This window comes from Diadema antillarum, unplaced genomic scaffold (genome assembly GCF_040938485.1).
Source record: "Diadema antillarum isolate AM-2024a unplaced genomic scaffold, OU_Dant_1.0 seq00001953_RagTag, whole genome shotgun sequence".
NCBI lineage: Eukaryota > Metazoa > Echinodermata > Echinoidea > Diadematoida > Diadematidae > Diadema > Diadema antillarum.
Genome location: NW_027272613.1, coordinates 319,210 through 343,632, shown reverse-complemented (window position 1 = coordinate 343,632; position 24,423 = coordinate 319,210). Strand labels below are relative to the sequence as shown.

The following is a 24,423-nucleotide window of genomic DNA, read 5'->3' as shown; positions in this document are numbered from 1 at the left end:
TTAATTGAAGTAGATTTCCTCCTATTCAGATATCTATTTGTCATATGTTTCAGTAATAGGAAAAGTATTTAGATGTTTAAATGTATTTAATGCTAACTTTCATGTCTCTCTTCTTTTTTTCTCTCTCTTGAACAGCAGAGGTACAGGAACAGAATACCAAGCCAAATACATGTGCATATCTTCTCTCCATCTTAAATGTTTTGTTCTGTTGGTTTCTTTTTCAGTGAAGTCTGAAAAGGCAGTTACTGACTTCTTGCTCTAAACAGACAATTATTATGCTCTACCTTAACATTTATCAGCCTGCTGTATGCAATTCAGACAAGCCCAAAACTCTCCTTAAAAAAAAAAGTTGAATCTCTTTTTCACAAGTGCATATGATTGGCTACAGACTCCTTGAAGTCTACCTCAGGCAATCTTTGGCCTCTTTAGTCTTGCCGTTAGAGATAAGCAATCCAGTGAAAAGAAGTCGATATCTTTTTGTTGGTTGTTGGCACAGAGCCATTCAAAAAGTCATTTGTCATTCTGCATTATCAGCAACTTCAATTTTATTTGTCTACACTTGTGCAGATTAATATGTCTTATCTTATCCCTCTCCACCTCCCCCTGCACTTCTCAAGTGAGTGTATCAATTAAAAAGCAATTTTTGATCGTGTTAAGTTAACTTGATTACTGAAACCTCACTTGCCAAGTTTTCTTTCGCCCAGACCACAATTGCTCAGCCTTTGATTTCTTAAGTGCAAAACTGAAATTGCCCCAGATCCTAGAGCAAGACAGATAACGTCTAAAAAGTTTTTGTCTGATTGCAGCAAATTTGTATGCATTTTCATTTCATCTGTTATTTAGTCACAATGCCATTACTTCAATAAAGTGTTCAGTGTTTTACCCCAAATCACCAAGTATTCAAGTTTTCACTTTTGAGTTTGTACCAAAAGAACTGATCAGTCTTTCTGTACAGAGTTTTTGTGTGTATGTGGAGTGGACACCCATTGAAATGAAATCCACTGCATGTTTAAAATTGATTTTGTAAATAGAATGAAATCAGTCAAAAAGAGAGAAGAGGTTATAAAGAAATCAGCTCTATGTTGTGACGAATCCCTTTTTAAAGTTTCTCATTTACATGTTTTCATGAGACAGTTACTAGTAATACAGATCAATGTATTGTGCTCTTATGCAGATCAGATTGTAAATTATGCCCTCCCATGGGTCATTTCTTAGCTTTTCACCAAATTCCAAATTTGAAAAAGCTTTAAACAATCTATCGCATCCTGTGCGAACAATGATCACTTCCAAATGGGGAAGTTTGATACTAAATTACCGGTATTGACCAACAGTATGATTTCTCTGATTTTTCTCATACGAGCCATTAGGAGAGGTGTTAAGACTTCTGAGATATTTAAGTCTATTACACTGGGTTCTTATATGAATTTGCTCTATACATAGGAATCAAATTTAACATGCAGTGGCTTGATAAATAGGGGAAAAAAGGTGAAAATGTGTGTGTATCAGTATGTTACAAAGTCAAGAAAAATATGGTAACACGCAATGCATTTGTGCAATCAAGTTTCCATTTTATTGCCGAATTTTGATGACACCCCCAAGAAGGGGAGGTCCCAAAAATTTGGCAATAAAAGTACAGTGACTTCATTGGCAAGAAGTGCATCAACTGTATTTTTCTTGACCTGTATTGTGTTAATACCAATACAGTGTTCATGGATAAATCGGCTGTTATATAAGTATACATTATTGTACAGTATATAAAAGATGACAATGTAGGGTAGTAAGTAATGCATTTCAGTCCAACAGTGCTGTTTATTCAGACCAAATTTTCAACGCATACATATGTCTTCCTCAGGGTCAACATGAACAATTATTAAAATAAACAAGATGACTCTATTTTTTATTGTGTATATAGAGAATAGAGTCACCTTGTTTATTTTCATAATTGTTCATCTCAACCCTAAGGAAAATGTATGCATCAAAAAGTAGCACTGTTGGACTGAAATACATTACTACCCTACTTCGTCATCTTTTCTGTACTGGCACCAACCCGCGGACCAAAAACATTTCCCACTTTTGATGCTTAATAATTCGAAAACTATATATCAGGTAAAACTGTCATTGATAAGAATAATAGCTGAATGTTGTACAATTTAGTTGAAGGTGATTTGAATATGAAAACCTGTATCAGTTTCATGAAATCCATGATTAATTTCAAAGTTAGGTCCAAGATGTTGGTCAAATTTTAACCCTCTGTACAAAACCTAACTTTACTCAGGAACTAATGATGTTTATGTGAGTGTGTACTTACAATGACACTGAACAATGGACCTGGATTCCACCTGCTCAGAGCTCTTCTCCAAGGCACATGAATGCTTTATTAGTGTATTCACGATGTATTGCCCTGGGCACTCCACTAGTCTGAATTCATGGCAAAGGGTAAAATGCATGCACATGAAAAAAGTAAGCACATGTTTCCATGTGCTTGCATACACAACATTTCAGAATGAATGAAGACTACCTGTGATTGTGGAATTCCTCATGAATAAATAATGAACACTCCCGTTCATACCAATTGACTTCTGTGCAAAGTTAAAGTTTTGTACAGAGGGTTGAAAATAGAGCAAAATCTGAAACCTAACTGAAAAATAAATGTTTAATTCAACGAAACTGAATTATGCTGTCATTGTTAAATTGCCTCCAACAAAATTTTACACTATCCAGCTATTGCTCATCTGTATCAATGTCAGTATTATTTGATATTCATGTATAATTTTTGAACTAATAAGGATTAAAAGTGGAATGTTTTTGTAACACCTAGTATGTATGTATATATATATATATATATATATATACATATTTGTATATATATATATATGTATTTATATTTATTTATATGTATGTATATATACATGTATATATATAATGCATTGTATATATACATATATATATATATATATATATATCACATACATACAGTATACAGTGTAATCGGTTATACCATGCAGACGCATTATAGAGTTACACACACACACACACACAAAACCCTTTCAATACGTGTATTACGTATGAGTCTATGATATTTCATTTATTTGGTTTCCACACAAATCATACAGAGTTGTTTACAACATCTATCAATGACAATGTAAAGTAACACATTACAGTATAAGATAAGTTCAGTATATTATATGCAAATATCATTTACATGGCACAAAGTCGATTCATCAAAATGCACATTTTTTTTTTTTTTTTTTGAAGTACACATAAATACATGTATTTCATATTTTGAACACCGGCGAGATAACCTTGTACACAGGGATTTTTTAATTTTTTTATTATTTATATATTATTTTTAATTTTTTTTTTAGTGCGGCAAAAATTAGTCGTGAATAAATTAATTTGTGATCCGTTTTGCATGAGAGATAGGCCCAGTATCCCACGTGTATAGTGTATACACATGTACCAGCATACGATTTAGGCGTCCAATTGAAACGCATGTAAGCATAATACTGAAAATCGTAGTGAATGTACATTATTTGCGGCAAAATCGAGATCTTGGTTTCTATTAAATTCGTTTAAAAGCAATATACAAATGTACACTTGTAATTTCAAGTTTCGAGTTTCTTTATTTCACCAAAGCAAGGAACCTACATGTATTAAAAACAAATACACTGTACGTCAATATTCGGATACGATTACAAACATATTAAGACACTGTAAGACACTGAAAAGAAAAAAAAAATGCAAAAGTATATTGACAATTATACGTTACAAGGCTGCCAACATTGGAAACTAGTTGAGATTGAGACTCCCATAGGCCAATGCTATAATTTAGGAGTCAAAATAAGTGAGATCAATAGAAATGCATGCAAATGAAATAAAGTTATAGAGTGAGAAAGGACCAAAATGAGTGAGAGTTAGTAGGTAGCAGCCAGAAAGGAGATGTCCCTGATTTTTAGCTGACCTAAAATTATTCAATTTCAATTATCTATAATGTGTTCAAATGGAAGTAAAACGTAAGAACAGGACAAAACAAAGCACAATGACAATAACAAAATACAGTGATGTCTCGAAACATAAGGGATAAAAGATTATACATATACTCTCGACCTCGATGAGTTTGTAATTAGAGAGAACTTTTTATTTTTGTAACCAGATTTAAATGTATTCAAAGAGGTCGCATGACGAATTGCACAGGGGAGAGAATTCCACAGGGTAGGATCAATGTAAAAGATAGATCGTTGATAAAAGTACGAGATAGAGGTAGGTGAAAATCATTCGCGTGCTATAATTATGAATTTGATTATACAAAGTGAACAGATCTTAGAAGATTTAAATACAGTAACTAAGATGAAATAATTACAGTGTAGTTTTACAAGAGATGGTCACCACCTGCTCAATAAGAAATATCAAAATGTACGCATATGATTATGTAGGCCAACACAAATTCTTTAGCAGCGTACAATTTACTTGTCAAATTAATTTGCAGCAGGCATGACACTAAAAGTGCATTTGATTGCAAGAGCGGAACATTTCAGACATTTGGAACATTTTGAAATGGGTGATAATGACAATGAAATCTTGTACGACGAAACGTGGAAGAATGAACATTCAAAAAATAAATATCGGAGACGAAGGGATGTATTGTACAATGTTTATATGAGTGGGCCTATACTTCTATGGGAATTGCGTGGAGGAAAAACGCTGACGAATCTATATATATATAATCAAAAGGGTAAATTCAGGTTGTATGCAGCCCTTGTCAAACTCCTCGTATACTACAGGTGGGGACGGACTTTCCCCTGTTGATAAGAATTATCTTGGCTTGATTTGATTCGTACGTGGTTTTTTAAGTGGTGGACATGATGTTCGAAGATAATATTCGTGACACATGTGTTATACAGTACATCTGGTGCCACAATTCTGTGCTCACACGGTTAGGCCTATACCGAAATTTCGGATGAAGTACAAATGTATAAGCCTACAGTGTAGCTCCCATAATGATGATCTAAACGCGATACACAGTACGTGTGGATTGAGTGAATACAGCGATATTATTGGAACACATCAATGAAAAACTGAGGAAAATCAAACAATCCGTTCAGAAGTAATGCATTTTTGGAATTTTGTGACGAGACCGTCGGATCAGAAAACTTCTGATCATGACATCGATACACTATAAAAAGATACAATATATAAAGAAAATTCCACAAAATATATTATTTCATATGAAAAATACACATTCTGAGGTGTAACTTACATAGGTCCTGTATGTTAAGGGTAATCCCCCCTGCTTACTGAAAGAAGTAAGTCTAGTGATCTTCCATTAATTATACTAGAAAAGTGAAAATATGTATAGAGTTTCATTATAATTGTCTTTATATCGTAGTGCATGATTGTGAATGTGATGTCGTGATCCCTTAGTCTTTTGATCCAGCAGTCTCATCGCCAAAACTTGAGAAACTCATGACTTTTCAACGGATTGTCCGACTTTCCTCAAACTTTCACTGATGTAGGCCTATTCTGCTGCATTCACTCAATTAACATGCCAAAGTCAACAATTACAGTAGACTCCAGTTATAACGAAGTCCTTGGGACCAACATTTTTCTTTCGTTATACCGAAATTTCGCTTTAACCGAACAAATAAACGATAAAAAACAAAACAGGAAAACGGGGTGAGTTTTTATTTTGGTTTAACCGGAATTTCATTATAACGAGAGTGCACTGTATAGGCTCCATTTGTTTTGAGTCTCTGACAGAAACTGATGGAAGTAGCGCGTGCCTAAGCGCATGCAATTATTAAAAGTGCACGTAGGCTAAGACTACTGTTTATATCTTGGAAAGGGGTCCCCGACATTTCACCTCTTTTTCATTATATTCAGCTTATTTGACAAAATTTAAATAGATACAAATCCTGACATGTAGTGTATAGGCCATCCGCTGCAGGACTCCTGACAAGTAGTCCTATAGTGTGAAAGCATGAAATTATAGCTCTGATTTTCAAATACATTTCACATTATTGTGACATATCGAGATATGCAACCACTACACACACCCACAAAAAGCCCAATCAGAAAAAGATAGACATAATGAAATACATACAACACCGTTTACAAGAGCATTTACCAATAGGTAGAGGTAGGGCCTACATAATTTTGTACCTGCATTATGTGGAGGCCACATGATTTACACACAAAGTCAAGTGGAATTTCCTTCCCTCTTTTCAACATATTAGGCCTACAATATAAACAAGACTTGATCGATAGCTGCCTAATGTGAAGCTGCTCAGCAAGCCTAATTAATCAGCGTTATGCTGTATATGACTTTATAGGCCTATATATGAAATTGATTACACGTGTAGGCCTATATAGGAGCCTACATGTAAGGCGAACAACGCGACATTCGATGTGATACACAAATGTGATTGTATTCTTGCAGTTATACCTAGTGGTTGAATACTCACGCCTGATCCCGCCACGCCTTAGAAGTAAAACATAAGAGTGGAAGACCCTAGATAATTTTCACAAGCTTCCGGTATATAAAAAGACAAATTGCAAAGAGACATACAGGACTCCCTTTATAACGAAGTCCCCGGGACCGGCAGTCTTCTTTTGTGATATCGAAATTTCGTCATAAGCGAACAAATAATAATAATAATAATAATAATAATAATAATAATAATAATAATGATAATGATAATAATAATAATAATAATAATAAAAGAGTAGCAATAATGACGATAATAATGATAATAATAATAGTAATAATAAAAATAATAATTATAATTATAATAAAAGCAGCGGACATTTATATGTTGCGGCCTGAATTCTTACTTCGTTGTAACCGGCATTTCATTATAATCGTGTTCGTTATAATGGGAGTGCACTGTAAATTGGTAGTAGTGCTCGATCCCATGAGAAATAGTTTTTTTGTTGAGATGGGGCTTCAGGTTTCCAACATTCTTGTGAGATAATGAGAAACCACTTCGGAAATATGAAAAACAATACAAAATATTATTATTCTCAGAGAAATTCAAAGATTTTTTTGGATGAAATTGATTAAATGCATGCTGAGATATCCAAAAGAAAGCTGGAACCCACCTTTTACCAGGATCGGTTTGGTTTACCTTTGTATAGATATCTCGGCAATTTCCAAACTGATTTTAATCAAGGGAACTTTGAATTCCTCGTAGGATTGTATAATTATGGTGTTTAATATTTCATGAGGCCTATCTCACAAAAAGTTATTGCAGCTCAGTCCTTTCTCAACAGAAACTTGGCCATCCTTGACTGAAATAGACAAAGTGCAGAAAAAAAAAGCACTTTTTAGATCAGATACAAAAGGTGTTTAGATCACACCCCGCTTACGGGAATATTCACCGGACTTAAACATCGGACATGTCGAAGATTCCAGGGCCTTGTAGTGATTTTTTTTTTTTTTTTTTGCATCATGTGTATGTAATGCTTTATACCTAATTGTTGGCATGCTGTACGTGGCAATCTCGATAACATAAACACCTCAATACCCATTCAATATGTGCCAGCCCACTCTTTATTTAGATTTGCCCTAAAATCGTTTTATAAAACTCAGACTGGCAATGAATTAGGATCTGTTTATGGTGTTTGAAAGTGCGTGTTTTCAAAGCTGTTAGAAATCAAATATTTTTACATGACATAGAGTAATAATTAGAGTAATAATAGAGTAATGATAATTCAGATTATATTCCAAAAATATGACTCTAAATTTGTTTCACTTCTTTTTTTTTTTTTTTTTTTTTTTTTGGGGGGGGGGGGGGGTTGGGGAGACACAAGCCAGTATTTGCGAAGTGATGTCCCTCGGATAGGACATAAAATAGAGGTCCCGTGTATGAGAGAGTCACAGCTCATGCACGTAAAAGATCCCGCTTCATTCATTCATCGCAAAGAGCAGGGTGTTTAACCCGGTGAAGTGGTCCCACCTCGCATCCAACTGGACCCCATGGAAGACTAGCTTAGCATAGATGAATATGGGCTATCCAGCCATCTTCTCAGATGGAAATGAACAAACAAACAAACAAAATGACAACGTTTAATCTCATTCGCATTATGATGAGTTATACCACCAGCACGTGTATCAATTTATGTTCTGTGAAAACACACAAAACTGTTAAGCCTAATGTTTAATCTCGAATGGAACTTCCATCAATCTTTTTCATTTTACGTACTCTACTGTGTCAGGGTGAACACTGACAATTGCACTTTAATCCCAACTAAGAATAACGATGTACATGTTTTACGCTAACCGCATCACTCGGGTTATGATTGACAACTCGTAAAGAGAGAGAGAGAGAGAGAGATAGAGAGAGAGCAGGTTTATGCCCCTCCTTACTGCCACTTCAGAAACCTGCTCAAACCGCTCCCGGCGATTGGTTAGATACAAAGCCCTATAAAAGACCTAATTTTTGTCTGAGGGCGAATCACAAGTTGATTTAGCTTATCCCAGTGGAGACTCCCCTTCAGTTGCGTATAATTACTTTTATCTTAGCCCCAAAACACACCCAGGTAAGAGTAAGTACTTTTTGTGCTGTGTGATTCGCTGCAAAATTGTTTTGGTACATGTATTTATTTTCATCAGGCATTTGATCGAATGGAAGTTACCTTAAACTAAAGTTGGTTTCACCAGAAAGGATTAATCTTACTGGTTATTTAAGGAAATCTCTCTTATAATCAAGAAAAGTCAAGAAGTGTTCAAGTCAATCGCTGATGATTTAATAGCTTACTTTGTTGATCCCTCCCATAATAATTCTGTTTCATCTGGAAATTTAAGATTTTTTTTTTTTAGGGTAGGATTATAAGATTGGTATCGAGAATACAACGACAGTGTTCGATTTCTACGCCGGGAGTTTGGTAACGTCAACTGGAACAATAATTGAACATGTATAAGGTGCTTGTATATCACAAGGGCAATTGTTACTGCAGTGATTTCGCAATAGATAATTATGTCGGGCTATTGATGATAATGATCTGTTATTGCAGAGAGTGATTTCTATACGAGATGTCAATATTGGCTGTCTTTTTTCCTTGTTATGTAGGCCACGTCAATCTTATTTATTTTGTTCCTAGATATATATCAACCCATGTTTACTTCTAGACGGTATAGGCGGCGAAATATGCCTAAACCGAATATTTTATTAACCGTTGATTCGAATAACAAATTGATAAGAAAATAGTAAATGTCTAATCAAAATATTTGATCGGACCCAAATTAAGAAAACTAAATAGGGCCTACACTTCTAATTACAAGTACTGTATAAGATTTGCGATGATCATGGTTTTCTAGATATAGCAATCACTTTTGTTTTCCTGATTGTTGAATGAGGTGATAAGTGATTCCATAAACGCTAATTGATCGATCCACAAAGAAATATTTGTTAGATTCTCCTTTTTGTATGGAAATTATAATCTTTGCAATTATCTCTGGCATATTGGTAGCTTATATGCCAGTGATGCCAGTGATCTCCTATTCATAATTTTGTTATCGCCTCGAAGGAAACGATTTCGAATGTATCTTACTTCAGACCAAATCATTACAGTAGTATAAACTGAATTATGAACCGAATACTGGCAAAAATGACTAGATTCATGGTTTATTGTTCTTTCTTATGTCTTTCGCTTATTAAGGCCTAATCTCTTCAAGACAAAAGCTTCAATGGACTTGATTTTCTGAAGTTTTTACTTCCTAACGGCATGCACTAAAGCGTCTTTACAAAAGCGGGTATACACTTTCAAAGCGTAGCACGGAAGGTAACATAGAAAACCTTTTTTTTTTTGGCCATGCCTGTCAACGTTTGCACTTTTTTTTTGGTAGTGCATGTGCAATGAACGACACACATAATGTAGACTGATGAGAGAGTAGTTGAGTTTATGTATTTGTGACGTCATCTTCCTTTCACACTTCCACACTCCAGCATGTCGGTACGCACGGCAATTCTCCGTACGTCGTCTTTGAAAGCACCGCTGTCAAATTCTGTCTGCACCCGCGTCACGTCGCCATTGGCAACCAGTCAGCTGGTCCGCACTTCCTGCACAGGGACCGCGTCGTATTTTCTTCAGAACAGGTGCGTATTAAATCTTAAATATTGTTGTCTTTTCTTAATCTGTTGTTAGTATCTACATAACTCATAGCCTTAGTTTTTAACCAGTGCAAGGAACCAGTGGTATGGCCTAATTATTATCGCAGCCATTGGCTCTTCAAAATAATGAATGCAAAGGATTACTGATAAGCATAACAATTTGCTAATAGTGATAAAAGAAATGACACGCGTGCCTGTTTTGTTTCTATATCGTTGTATAGAAATTAATGATAATCATTACTATTATCATCTGTCCAGCGAGCACTTTTATACAGTAGACTCTCATTATAACAAAGTCCTCGGGACAGGCAGTTTTCTTTCGTTATACAGTTAAGTATCCAAATTTAGTTATAACCGAACAAATAAACAATAAAAAACATAGAGCGGAAAATGTTGCGGTCTGAATTTTTGCTTCGTTGTAACCGGAAATTCGTCATAACCGTGTTTGTTATAACGGGAGTGCACTGAACTTTATCAGTAATATTGTGACTTTCTAATGATGCTGCCTATCCAATGAAGTGTTCAAAGGAAGGAAAATGAGAAAAAAAGAAAAAAAAAACGTAGAAAACAAAAAGTCGTTATAGGCCTGTGCGAGATATATAAGGTATGGTCTTAGCTTAACTTTTAAATATATATCAATATTATGAGTTCCCCCGAACGTTCTGTGGTAATTTATTTCAAAGTAGTGGACCTGTATCAGCAAAAGCAACGATTTTTCCATTTTGGGCTGAACGTATACGAAATGGTGTTATATCAACGTACACAGTTTCCTAACTGGGGCATATTGCTGAAATAAAAAGAAGTTTTAAAAGTCTACTGAATATGTTACTTATATGTATTGTGAAGTTTCAAAAAAAAGTGCAATTGAAAGACTAAAAAGTCTACAGAATATTATGTTACTTATATGTATTCTGAAGTTTTTCAGAATAAAAAAGTGCGAGTGAAAGAATAAAAGTCGATCTACAGAATATGTTACTTTGACATCGTGAACTTGCGCTCTCCAACATGATTCTGATGTCGGAAGTGGTAGAAGGCCTATATAGCTGGTTTCACAAAACACCCCAAACGTGTAAGGTTCTGGCCAGGGGACAAAGTAATGTCATATGCGAACAGAATTTCGTCAGTGCGAAACTTTCCGTAACCTTAAGAAATTTTGCGAGATGGCTGTTTGTATTTAGTGGCTCCGGACCTGAGGAGAGGCTTGTAATGACCTCGCAGAATGCCTCTGATGCACCATGTGATGGCGCTATTCATGGCTTGTGTCTGCTTGTGTTCGTGACTCACCTCTGACTGTCAAATACTGTAGGCCCTACTATTGCGGCAGTAATTGAATACAGTTCGACCTCGATTATCCGGCCTCCTTTTATCCGGAAATCTTTATTATCCGGACGCGTGCAGTGAAGGACTTTTTTTTTTCATCCAAAAATTGAGAAAAAACAGTGACTTTAAACTCAATTAAAATTTCCACAAAACTTACATGATTTACCTACAATATTCCCTACAGAACTAACATAAATTCACACCAGTATCATCGTAAAAGTAAGCAGTCATGATCTATAAATTCACCATAAGAACATGGATGACAACTTGTCAGTAAATCACGGCGCAGTTTTGCATGGTACGCTACCTGCCTATCTGCCAGTGCACTGGGACGGTAGCTTGGACGGCAGCTATACATTAACATTGTGTCTCCCATATCCGGCCAAATCGCTTTAATATCCGGATGAGCGCCGGTCCCGACATGGCCGGATAATCGAGGTCGAACTGTATGGGACTTGAGAGGGCGAGTCAAGTACACATGGAGCTTCTGACAGGAAAGATATGATATAAGCCGAGTTATATACACTGCGATTGTTGTTCAACAATACCTCATGTAAGAAAATTCATATCGTCTTGATTTTGTGGTTTATAGGCATAGTGATGGAATTTGTCGGAGTTATAGGCCTATTTCTTCTATTTGGAAGATTATCAAAATAAACAGAAAGGAATGGTCTATTATATAGTCTCTACTACGAGACTAGTGTAGAGAAAAAGCTATTTAATATGCCCATAACGAATTTAATAGACGTACACTTTAATTTCATTACTTCCACCTAAGGAACTTCAACTCTGTTAAAGGGACAAAGGCGTCATGGCCTAGCAGAACTAATAGCGCCATCACACAGCAGCTTAGCAGACATGCCTCGACGGAGGCAAAGCCAAAAGCCGATACGAAACAGATCGTGTCTGCCGCCGCCAACGACAAGCGCAAGTGGGTGGAAGTGATGTGGTCAGATTACCTGGGACGATACCCGTACGTGTGGATGAGAGACAACTGTCGCTGTGACGAGTGCTACTATCCGAGCTGCCACTCGAGATCGATGCTGATGGCGAACCTCGACCTCGACGTCCATCCGAAGTCAGTGGAGGTCAAAGAAGACGGACATCTAGTGGAGGTCTGTATGACCTTTGACACCATGTTATGGAATGGATGTTTCTGATACTAAAGTCCATTCTCACCCAATTTATGATTTTGCATCTTTAAGGAATCGTACAGTATTGGTTTCAAAATATAATGAGGGTTGAAATTGTCTGTTGCGAGACACTAGGAAACCACTAATGAAATATTATAGAGCATACAATTCTAAGAAGATTTCAAATTTGATTTGATGAAAATTGGTTTTGAAATGGCTTAGATATACAAAAACTAACTTGAAAATATTAAGAGGAAAATTTTCATGACCTGATGGTTGGTTAATAATATTACATGTCCAAATACAGTCAAACCACCCTTGGCAGTCACCTGTCTATAGTGGACAACTTACAGCCGCTAAAAAGAAAACAAGAAAATTGATCAAACTTGAGAGAAAAGCTATGTAAAAAAAGAAAATAAAAAAAACAAATCTATCATGGCTATCTGTCTATGTTACAGTAAATTTTAGTCTCTCTTGGGTAACCGCTCTAAAGATCGAGGTTTGACTGTAACACAACAATATGATTACATTTTTAGACTGGAAGAAAAATGATTTAGACTCCCTTTCCTTGCAAGGGGAAAGCAGAAGCTACAAGGAATTAGAAAAAAAAAAACCTAATGACGGAAAACAGTAGGTTTCCTATATTCTTTCCTCAATCACTCTTATAATTCAACGAATTCCATCATAGACCGTGCCACGTTATTACCAATGCATTGCATATATTATGAATAAAAATGCATATATTATTATTACTATGCATGTCCCAAACTCTGGAATAACCTTCCCGATGACATCGATTAAAACGCTTATGACATGCTACTCCCGCTTAACAAAAAACACTTCTTTGGGTTTTTTTTGTCTTAATTTTTGCTCTTTATTAATTTAATGTTCCTTGAGCATTCTACATAGTGGATTTGCTGCAATGTAAGCTATCAGTATTACTGTTATTTATTATTATCATGATATCATGATTATCGTTATTATTATTATTATTATTGTTATCACTATTATTATTATTATTATTGTTATTATTATCATCATCTTCATCATCATCAGGATTGCAAAAGTCCGATTATCACTGCTAGCACCAGTCTCATGTTAATAGCTATAATAATGTTTGCTTGTTTCATATTTCTCATAGTGGCGCTTTGTTCTGGATCCTGTGTCACATTGTTTTTACAAATTGTCCCTCTATCGCCAGATTGTTTGGTCGGACGGTCACATCAGTCCGTACCCGTCGGACTGGTTGAAGCTACAGCGATTCGACAAGACCGATTACGATCCGACTAAGAAACTGTCCAAAATCTCGTGGGGGTCGGAGTTCGTCAACGAGATCCCAACGTTTTCTTTTGATGACGTCATGACAAAAAACAATGCCCTGCAAGAATGGTTGAAGGGATTGGTGGAGTACGGTCTCGTGAAGATCACGGGCGCCCCCTTGGAGCTTGGTGTGTTGAACAAACTTTGCCGGAAAGTTGCCTTCGAGAGATTGACGTGTTACGGGTGAGTGATGATTCTGTCATTTAACAATGTATGCTTATAATATGAATTTGATCGCAGATTGAAATTCATTTATTTCAATTCAGGTGATATAATTGTGATAAGAGATATGTTCATGAAATTAAAGTATTGCAGTGGTATAAATTATAGTGAAGCAAAGACAGATAATTCTTAAAAACATATTATCCGAGGGTGAAATGAAAAACGTTATAATATAGAAAAGGGATGATGTTCGTTATTTCGAAAGTTTGTTGATCCCGAAAATGAAATGAGGTTCGTTATTCGAAAATGTCGTTATTCCGAAGGTTCATGTTAATTAATCCGTTTACGAAAAAAAAGTATGTAGTATATAGGTTTGTGACAAACTTGCTGTATGGTTGATGACAAAATCACCTCATTATTTGCATAATAATTAATTGCTATCAATATCATTGTTTCCTAAAAAAAGATATAAACACAAATTAGAATATCACAAATATCTTGCCTTATACATAGGCCCCACTGTGAAAAGGGACTATAGTGTGCAATGCAAGTATTCGTCGACTTGAATTGATTCATAATACCCTGATCATCACTTATTATTATGTGGCGACGAGAATATCAAAATATGATATATTATAGATTATACAATATTTGTTTTTACTATTTTTCTTCAGATTACTTTGATACGGGAATAAAAAAAAAAAACTTCCACATCACGATTCTGCCTGTGACATCATATTATGTCGATCACTGCCAAAGTAAACTGCCATGCTTGGCAAAAGACATCGGAATCCATCTTCCACTCGACAAGACCGGGCATTGTGACTTGCACGTTTCTATTGCAAGGAAACATGCAAGTTATGCCCAATGTAGGAGAAGGTGCATTCCATTGTTTGTATGTTTGTTTTTATCATGTGAGTACTTTAAATACCAATGACTGACAGATGGTGCGACTGTCAGAATCTTTGTTTGAAAAATATTTGCAGGCATATCCAAGTAATCATTACAAAAATGTAGATAACTTACTATTACAAACACACACACGCACACACACGCACACACACACACACAAGAGCTGTTATACATATAGTGATATTTTCGCTAAACATGCATTATTAGTGACTAATATCGCTACAAATCCTGTTTCTTCCTACAGCCATGATTTCCGAGTGGAGAGCCTGTTCAACGCCAGCAGTCTGGCCTACACGTCGAAAGCCCTAGGTCTTCACGTCGACCTGCCTTTCTACGGCTATCGCCCAGGGGTTAGTTCCAATTCAATCATTCCTGCTTTGTCGTCGAGTCAAATTGAAAAGAAAATGTAAAATAACTTCTAAGCATCCGAATCCCTAAGGAACATTATGCTTGAGTATGAAGTTGGCCTATAGATTTGTTCGGATTGAGTATTATTCTTTTTTTTTTTTCCGGCGGGTATTTCAGCCATAACAATTAATGGGGCTTCGGATCAGTTACTAGTACGCCGAAGAATATCGGTGTGTGCACTGGCATACCGGAGTGTACCCGGTGTACATGCCTAACCCATTGGCTCATCTTTTTATATTTTGGAAGCTACCACACCCGTACCCACGTTATCGATGATAATCTAGAACTTCGAAGATAATGTGCTCTATGGGACGTCAAGAGTCGCATGATCGATTTCGTTAGGAAATCGACCGTGCGACACTTGGCGCCCCATATACCTTATCCTTAAATTAGCTTATCCCCAAAATACGGGATGTTAGCTTGTCCTCGAAGTTAATAATCACCGTCTGAACATAACTAGTCTTTTATGTGTTTTTTGATAGTTTTTTTTTCTTTGTTTGTTGTTGTTGTTTTTTATCAGATAGGTCTATAATAAAGTATACTATCTACTTCACTTTGCCATTGATCAAAATGAGTACCACTTGGCACAGAAAGCCCCGTAACCTCACACACACTATCCGTAGTCCCCGGTACGGAAATGGTTAGTGATATGAGCAATACTGAATATCTCACGTATAGAAAAAAAAAAAGTCATCATCGACGATTGACAGTGTTTGAAACGTATGAAATGTTTCGATGAAAGGTTTGGAACATTCTGACGGGAGGAATCGCAAATCCGAGACTAAGTCTTGATATATTTCTTTAACTTGTATAACTTGTAGTTTGTCTGTCACAACCAAAATTTCGAAAAGGAAGACTGTTCGTTTGAATAGGCCGGGGGATTACTAATAGTGTGATTTCTGAACCTGCATGGTTTGGAAACGAAAATATGAAATGCCAACATTTTCAGGACGACAAAGTATGGCTTACCGTCCTGTGTAGTTGTTTATTTTTTAATACTTTTGATTAGTTTTCGACAAAAAAAAGATTAATTACACTATCCTTGATCATAGTACCTCTAGTCACCGATGTAAATTGAAAATACATTACATGTATCAGGTAAAATGGTTGTTGATATTGAAGATTGCTTAACCTTTATGCCAAGAAATATAAGATTATCACTTTCTTTTACTTGCTTTCCGGCGCGCGCATGGACTTCATGTGAAAAGCATGAATTCACGCTCCCGGGAGATGACGTCACAATGGGAAGATCGGTGGCTTACTGGATCACGTCTAGTTCTAAGAATCCAGTCCTATCCACCTGACCCTTTGTCCTTTTTTTTCCACGATCGTTTGACATCCCGTAGGTCCAGATGCTGCACTGCATCAAGCAGGTGGAGTCGAAGGGAGGCGAGAACCAGTTCGCCGACGGGAAACGCGCCGCGGAACGGGTCCTGCGCGAACATCCGGAACTCTTCGACATCATGACAAAGGTCAAGATCGACTTCCGGCTCATAGCAACGGACTACATCGACGTCCACTTGCAGGAAGCGCAAACCATGATTGAGTGAGCTAAACATTCGATGATTTCATTGCATGCTTATATGTTTTCTTTATCCTTACGTTTCGCCGGAGCACTTGGAGCGGTTCTTGATCGATCAGTCTGCCTGCCATAGACGTCTAGCCCTGCTTCTAGGCCTAAACGGAGCCACGGACGTCTACGTTTTCCCTATTTCACGTCATAAAAAATTGAAAAACAAATGAGCTTATAAAACTCTGTGATGCTCATTCATTTGAGCTGTACACTTTGATTTATTCTGTGTTGTGACTGGTTTTGTTTTATGCCAGACTTGATGAAAACGGAGAGTTCAAATCCCTGGCCAAGAACGACCAAGTGAGGGCGCCGTACATGAACATACCAGTGGAAGACGTGGCCAAGGTGTACAAGGCTATGAAAGTTCTTCATGACGCAATTTATGACGAAAGAAACATGATTGACGTCAAGCTCCAGAAAGGTTTGTGATATTCATGTTTGTTAACAATATATTTTTCGACGACTTTGATTTTTTTTTTACTCATATCATCTGCTAGGGTTTATTAACCCATCGCCCTTGAGTCATTTTCTAGCCATACCAATTTTCACTGAAAGACGTTAGACGATTGCAGCAAATTCTTTTTTGTTTCTTAGTTTACCTCCCCCTACTAGCTGAGTGGCAAGAAATTGCTATTATAATGACCAATACTCCATGGATCGAATGCACATGTCAATTACAATATGCTCCATCACCGCTTTATACTAAGTAAGATGCGACAGAGTTAACTTGAGAAAAAATAACGCAGTGAAGCTTCGTGAAGGTTACTTGAAGTGATCTTTCATCTTTGTGTTTGGATTCGTATTAACGAATAAACAATTTTATTTCACTTGATTGTGAAGTTTTTAAAGACGCATGTCTGTACATTGTAATGTTCATAGTCTTCATTGTAGGGACTCACTTTCCACAGTCTTGTAAAGCGCAAATTCATGTCCATGATGAACAACAAAACGTGCGGATGTAGCACGATTTTGCGTTGAGACATGTCCAGTTGCTCTTTCTACGAAAAACAGTAGAAACAACAAACGCGTGTTCCGTCTACTACGTCACCCTCACCCCGATGACCGGCCTATTCTTAACCCTTGATCTTCAACCCCTTTGTTTATTCAGGAGAAATCATGGCCTTTGACAACAACCGCGTACTGCATGGACGCAGCGGTTATACTGTGTCAATGGAAGGAGGAGAAGATTCCAAGTCCCGTCTTCTAGAGGGCGTCTTTTTAGACTGGGATGAGATCTATTCGCGAATGCGCCTCATCGACGAAGAGCTGCGCGGAACGGCAAGGCTGTGAGTTCTGAGCACAACTTCATTTCGACCATCAAGCTATAGAATTCAGTCTGACCACGCTGCCTTCTTACCACAGCCAGCCCTTATAAGGTAAGGGCTGGCTGAGGGAACCGGTCTTTTTGAATGACCTTGGTCTGTTGCAAGATAAGAAAAGCTGTACTGTATATCACTCTGTAATCAAATCCTAATGACTGTGATAAGGTTATTCTCGCCTTTTCTAGCCAGGTAAACCGATGAAAAGCTTCATGGTATTCTAACCAATCTAAAAGCCTGGAGCCAGAAGAACTATTATTCGCGATCACTTTGAACCTTTCACAAAGTTCATCTTTTAATTTGTAACATTATCGTGCAAGAGATAAAGTGAGTTAGCGCCCTTGGTTTTTGTGTGTGTGGTTGTTTTTTTTTTTTTTTTTATAGTGACATAATATTAACACAGAGGGGAACTGAACAATAGTAATTCATTACGAAGTAGCAAACATCTATGAATGCCGATTCTCCAAAAATCGCTCCATTACCTTACCGCTTCCATTCACTGACTCCTGCTATCAATGGTGAAGCAAGAATGATAGTTGCTTAAAGGGATGGTACAACAGTATTGGTGGGGATGCGAATTGGGCTTTTAACTTTTTGCGAGATACGAAGAAAATACTTATGAAATAGTACAGAGCATAGCATTCTAAGAGGAATTCAAAGTTTATTTGATGAAAATCGGGTTTGGAATGACTGAAACAGCCAAAAATAAAGTAAAACAAAGCGATCGTAATAAAGTGTGGGTCCCACACTTATTAGAATCGCTCTGTTTTGGATATCTCAGCCATTTTAAAACCAATTTTCATCAAATAAACGTTGAATTCCTTATGGAATTACATGCTCTTTCATATTTCATAAGAGCTTTCTCATTATCTCACCAAAATGTTAGAAACCTGAAATCAGGTCTCAACCAAAACTATACGCGACCCCTTTAGTTATCAGTCCTTGCATAAAAGGAAGCTCACCTTTCATTGTTCAAGGAGTACGAATGTTGGTTATACGAAACTGAAAGACTTGTTCATGAGACGAACTATAAAGGTAATAATATATATGTTTTTAAAATGTAATAGCTCGACACGAGTTCAAAAGGCAGTCGAAGTTATCGAAATTACATCATAGGGGAATCGACTGGCTCTAAAAACTTCTTTTTTCAGTTAGTAAAGTATAATCGCCGTAATTATGCAATCTTTGTAGAAAATTTAGATTCATGCCATATTCTTGATTCAATTATGTTACGAATTAGTTTGAACTATAATGAAAATCGAAAAGCGCGGTTGCCTCAATAATGTCGCAATTCCGATTAGCCGTAATTTGTCAACACGTCTGTCTAATCTTTAGTTAACTGACCACTTTCTAGAAACCAACATTTCAGTCTTGTTGGTAGATAACTCTTTATTCATCATGATGGTCAAATTGTTTTTGAGTGATAAGAAGAATCAACATGGCAAGAAACATAAAATCATGTATCATCGCGCGAGTTTCAAACATTTAGTGTCAAATTTTCAAATGACGAATTTATCACACTATATAAATTGCACGACAACAGACTGCTTTACTATTTCGTTATCAAATGTTATATGAAGAGCAACTGTAAAGAAAATAAAGAAAGAGAGTCAAAGTTTACGAACTTAATAAAAACGTTACGAAATGCAGGTGTTCATGACTTTGTAAATATGAGATTACAAGCGGTCATGCAGTTGTACGAAAATATGGCTTCATTTACATGGTATTTCTATTAAGTATCCGTTCTTTACATTGAAGTCCCTTCCCTACTTGAGGAACGTTAATGTCGTGTTTTCCCTGAAGATATATTCGTTAGGAAACGCTGTATATAGGACCTACTTAAAAACAACAACAACAACAACAACAACAACAACAAACGCCTACGTCGATAGATTATGTATTCATACGTGGATAATGATTGTGATAAGGGTTTATTCTCGGCTTTCCTGGCAAGGTTAAACAATAAAAAAGTTTCACGGTACACTGTATATCCTAACCAATAGCCTTTAAAAGCTTGGAGCCAAAAGAACTTTAATTCCCGATTATGTAACCTTTCATGAAGTAACATTTTAACTTAGTAACGATAGCATGCCGGAGAGTCCAGGGCCGGCGGAACCGATGGGGGTGGGGCTCAGTCCTTTTTTTTTTTTTTTTTTTTTTGGGGGGGGGGGGGGGGGGAAGGGGAGTTTGCAATATGCCTGGTAATGCATAGGGTCTTACCACTTGCCCCCCCCCCCCCCCCACCATTCTCCTTTTTTAACCCTGGAATTGGCTTCACTTTTTTTTTGTTTATTTGTTTGTTTGTTTGTTTGTTTGTTGTTGTTGTTGTTTGTTTGTTTGTTTGTTTGTGTGTTTGTTTGTTTGTTTGTTGTTTTTTTTTTTTGGGGGGGGGGGGGGTCTTTTGCCAGACGATGAACCCTAGAAGTTGTATAAGAAGTGCGGGGCGGGTATAGCATTTATTTGTTTTTAGTTTTTGTTTTGTTCTTGTTTTGGCTTTTATTCGTTTTCGTTTTTATTTTTGTTCGGTTTTTTTTTTTTCGCTTGAGAGCTGAAGAAGCCCGAAAGTGGCACCAGAAAGGTGCGCTGATAGCATTTTAGTGTTGTTGTTGTTGTTGATGCTTAATGTATTGTCAGCTGATGAAACCGTTTGTATGTGTGTGTTGCACCAGAAATGATAAACTGTCCCCAACCCCACTTTGTTCTTTGTTTATGTCAAAAAAAAAATTAACTCAACTGGTGCGACTCATTTTGACAGAGCGTCACACAATATGTTTGTTTTACGTAAATTAACTCACTTTCTGTTTTCAGTACATTTGTATTATAGTTTGTCGTTTCAGAGGCCGTGTTATTTTGTCAGCAATGATTTTCTTTCTGTTTGTTTGTCTTTTTTTTCTCGGTGTAAATATTTCACACATGTATCAAAAAGTTGTTTGGTTTGTCACAAATAAAATAATGCCATATACATGCATTTTTGAGCAAGTCAAAAACCCTCGCCGTCAGTGACGCGTTCTTTTCTAACAGCTAACGGTTGTGGAACATCATTGATCCGTGATCTACTGCATGTTGGATAGCACGTTGCACTATGCTTGTCGCCGTGTTACTCTGGTGGGAGCGTGGAAAGTGCATTCAGTGTTGGAAGTGCGTCGAGGTGAAAAGGAAGTATTGATTGTTGAGTTTGAAATGTATGTTGAATGTGGAAAGACAATAAATGTGACCGTGCATCACATAACCAACATAAAAGTCGCACCCTATCATTTTGTGTGGGGACTCGAAATACAGGTGAAATGGGTCAACCTGATCAATCTTGAGGTTTTTCATACTTTCTGAAAGAGCGGTTGTTCGTCAACATCATTCAAAAGTTGTGGATCATAAAACGAAGAGGAATTTGTATTTTTAAATTTATCAGTATTTCTGCAACACTGTTTTTTTTGTAGAATACTGTAGTTATAGTTTCCCCTTTTCATTTCTTAAATAAAAAACCTACTACACTCTTCACTCTCTAACAACTGTTGATAAAATGATGCAACTACTTTAAAAGTAGGGTAGAATGTGCTCATAGAGCTTGATAAACTTCAGCTTAGTCTGATAATCCCTTCTATGTTGTTGCTATGAAGTTTTTCATCCTTTTTTATTTTGTCTAATTGTCTTATTCATTGCACGGAGCAGGGTCGGTAAGATCAATTGCTTGAATAGACCCTATACTTCAGAGTTTCTATTCTCAATGTACTCTTTTCTAGAGTGTTTGTTTTCTTTCAGATATCAAGATGGATTTGGAAAGTACAGTTGAATTGAATTATACACGATTGTAAAGCTTAGATACATTGCATTGCTCTTTCCAAATCTGCTCTATTCATTCATTCATTTCATTTATTTCATTTCCAACAACATTTTCATACACAAAATAACACAACATCAATACAATGTCGTAACAAAGATAAATACGTGAAGTTAACAACACTACGCATGAAAAAAAGCAAGAGAATATTGAATCAAAACTAAAGTTGCAGGAAATGGAGGAGACATGCTAAAAAGCTAAGCTTGTATTTTGCAGTCTCCTAGTGGACAAAAAGACTAAATAACATCGAAAGGCAATTTGCTGGACATAAACGGTGCACAACACATACAGTCCTATACAAATAAATAAACAAACAAACAAACAAACAGACGGACAAACAAACACAAGCAACCTCTCTTGTAAAGAGAAAGATAGAGAGAGAAAAACAAAACACAGTGAAGGAAAAGGAGGAAAAGAGGAAATTATTTTGAAGGAAGAAACAGAAAGAGACAAGAGGACAGGAAAAGGCGAGAAAGGAGAAGAGGTGAAGGGTCTATACCAGCACACGCGAGGCACATGGTGCGATGGATCACCGAGGTATATGTACATAATGTAGGAAGGAATAGATTAAAGAAAAGAATAAGTATAACGAATAAAAAAGGAAGCTCAAAATTAAGGGTAACTAAAATACAACTCATTCAACTATGTAGGAATTCATGAACAACTTCTTCAATTTGAATGTAAATGTATTTAAACTTAGAACTTGTTTCATACTATTATCGAGAGAGTTCCAGAATTTGGGGCCAGTAAAAGAAAATATAGATTTAGCAAACATAGTCCTTGTTAATGGCAAATGAAATGAGTTGGATTGCCGGGTAGGATACAGATGAACAGTTCTATTTTTAGTGAAAATGGACTCAAACACAAATGGGAGAGAATTATTGATAAGTTTGTACATGAATTGTCCGAGGTGTAGAAAATACAAATCCTTTACCTTTAAGATTTTGTTTTCTTGAAATAACACATCATATAACATCTTTAACTAACAATCCCTGAGTGGGGACTTTTTTTTTTGCTGGTTTTTTTTTTTGTGATGCAGGGTTTAAGTTTTTAAGCATTAAATACTTGAAAAGTATTCTAAAACTGATCAATATGATTCTGTTCAATGATGAATTGATAATTATGAGGTTAGCACGACAGGGATGTGATTGTTTTGGATGATGACGTCTTGTAGTGTAAATGCTTTGTGTTAGTGTGTGTGTGTGTGTGTGTGTGTATGTGTGTGTGTATGTGTGTGTGTGCCAATACATATCAATTATAGCTTATAGAACGAAATGACAAAACACTATACTTACTTTCCTGTGATTACTTTTAAACTAAAGCCAATTACGTATCACTAATGAGCCTTTCGATGAATAACTGTGTTTTGTCTGTGACATTGTCATGTCATATTTATTCATATTCATCCTTTCCTACTTGTTACACATTCCAATAATTTTACATTTTAATGTATGCATGTCATTTTCATGAAATGAAAATGAATGAATGAATGATTTAATTAATTAATTAATGGAAGTGAAGCCTGCGAAGTGTGTCGAAAATATGCGATGGATGTGAAATTACGGTTACAGCTCGTTATTCCGAAGGTTTGTTATTCCGAAGGCTCTTTATTCCTAAGATTCGTTATTCCGAAGGTTCATTGTTCCGAATTTCATTTTCGGATGAACCAATCTTCGAAATAACGAATCTTCGGAATAACGACACAAATTTTCGGATTAACGAACCCTATTTCATTTTCGGATTAACGACCATTCGGAATAATGAACCTTCGGAATAGCGAACCTTCGGAATAACGAACTGCACCCGAAATTACGTTCGGCATTCCAAAGGTTCGTTAATCCGAAAATGCAAAGAAGGTGAGAGGTAGCGAAATTTCCGATGACAAAATTTATTTCATTTTCGGATTAACGAAAATGTGGGATAACGAATCTTAAAATTCATTTTCGGATTAAGCAAACCTTCGGTTTATCGAATATCGAAAACAAATACCTATACCTGCACAGACATGTTACATAAACAGACATAAAACACACACGATACACATGCACACAATGTATATTAACGAATTGAAACACAATGCGGCAGAAATCTTTAATTGTGTTATTGAAGAAAAAAAAACTCTTCCCAATCCGTATGCCACCCTCCCCCTCTTATACATCATCATCACGATGACCTGAGCATGACATAGAAACATGTTTATCTTGAGGCCTCTAAAAGGGAAAAACAAACAAGCAAACATGCGTCTATCATCTCTATACTGCTTATCCACTTTGAACGGATTCTACATGTGTGCTCCCATGTGTATGATAGATCGGGTGCACGTCACGAGACC

At 36.4% G+C, this 24,423-nt stretch overlaps 1 protein-coding gene across 1 annotated transcript; it reads left to right on the top strand.

Annotated features, from left to right (window-relative positions):
• Positions 1–13,916: 13,916 nt before the first annotated feature.
• On the top strand, positions 13,917–18,227 carry LOC139713359 (gamma-butyrobetaine dioxygenase-like). The gene is made up of 5 exons (XM_071625097.1): positions 13,917–14,065; positions 15,201–15,306; positions 16,711–16,910; positions 17,192–17,358; positions 18,046–18,227. Exons 1-5 carry the CDS (start codon positions 13,923–13,925, stop codon positions 18,225–18,227), a joined length of 798 nt encoding a protein of 265 aa, XP_071481198.1. The 5' UTR covers positions 13,917–13,922.
• Positions 18,228–24,423: the final 6,196 nt, after the last annotated feature.

What these genes read in the sequence shown, in the direction of transcription:
- LOC139713359 (XM_071625097.1), top strand. Translation starts at nt 13,923, where the DNA reads ATGACAAAAAACAATGCCCTGCAAGAATGGTTGAAGGGATTGGTGGAG. An exon ending in TCTACGGCTATCGCCCAGGG is followed by an intron (nt 15,307 to 16,710) that starts GTTAGTTCCAAT and finishes GACATCCCGTAG; the next exon opens with GTCCAGATGCTGCACTGCAT. An exon ending in GAAGCGCAAACCATGATTGA is followed by an intron (nt 16,911 to 17,191) that starts GTGAGCTAAACA and finishes GTTTTATGCCAG; the next exon opens with ACTTGATGAAAACGGAGAGT.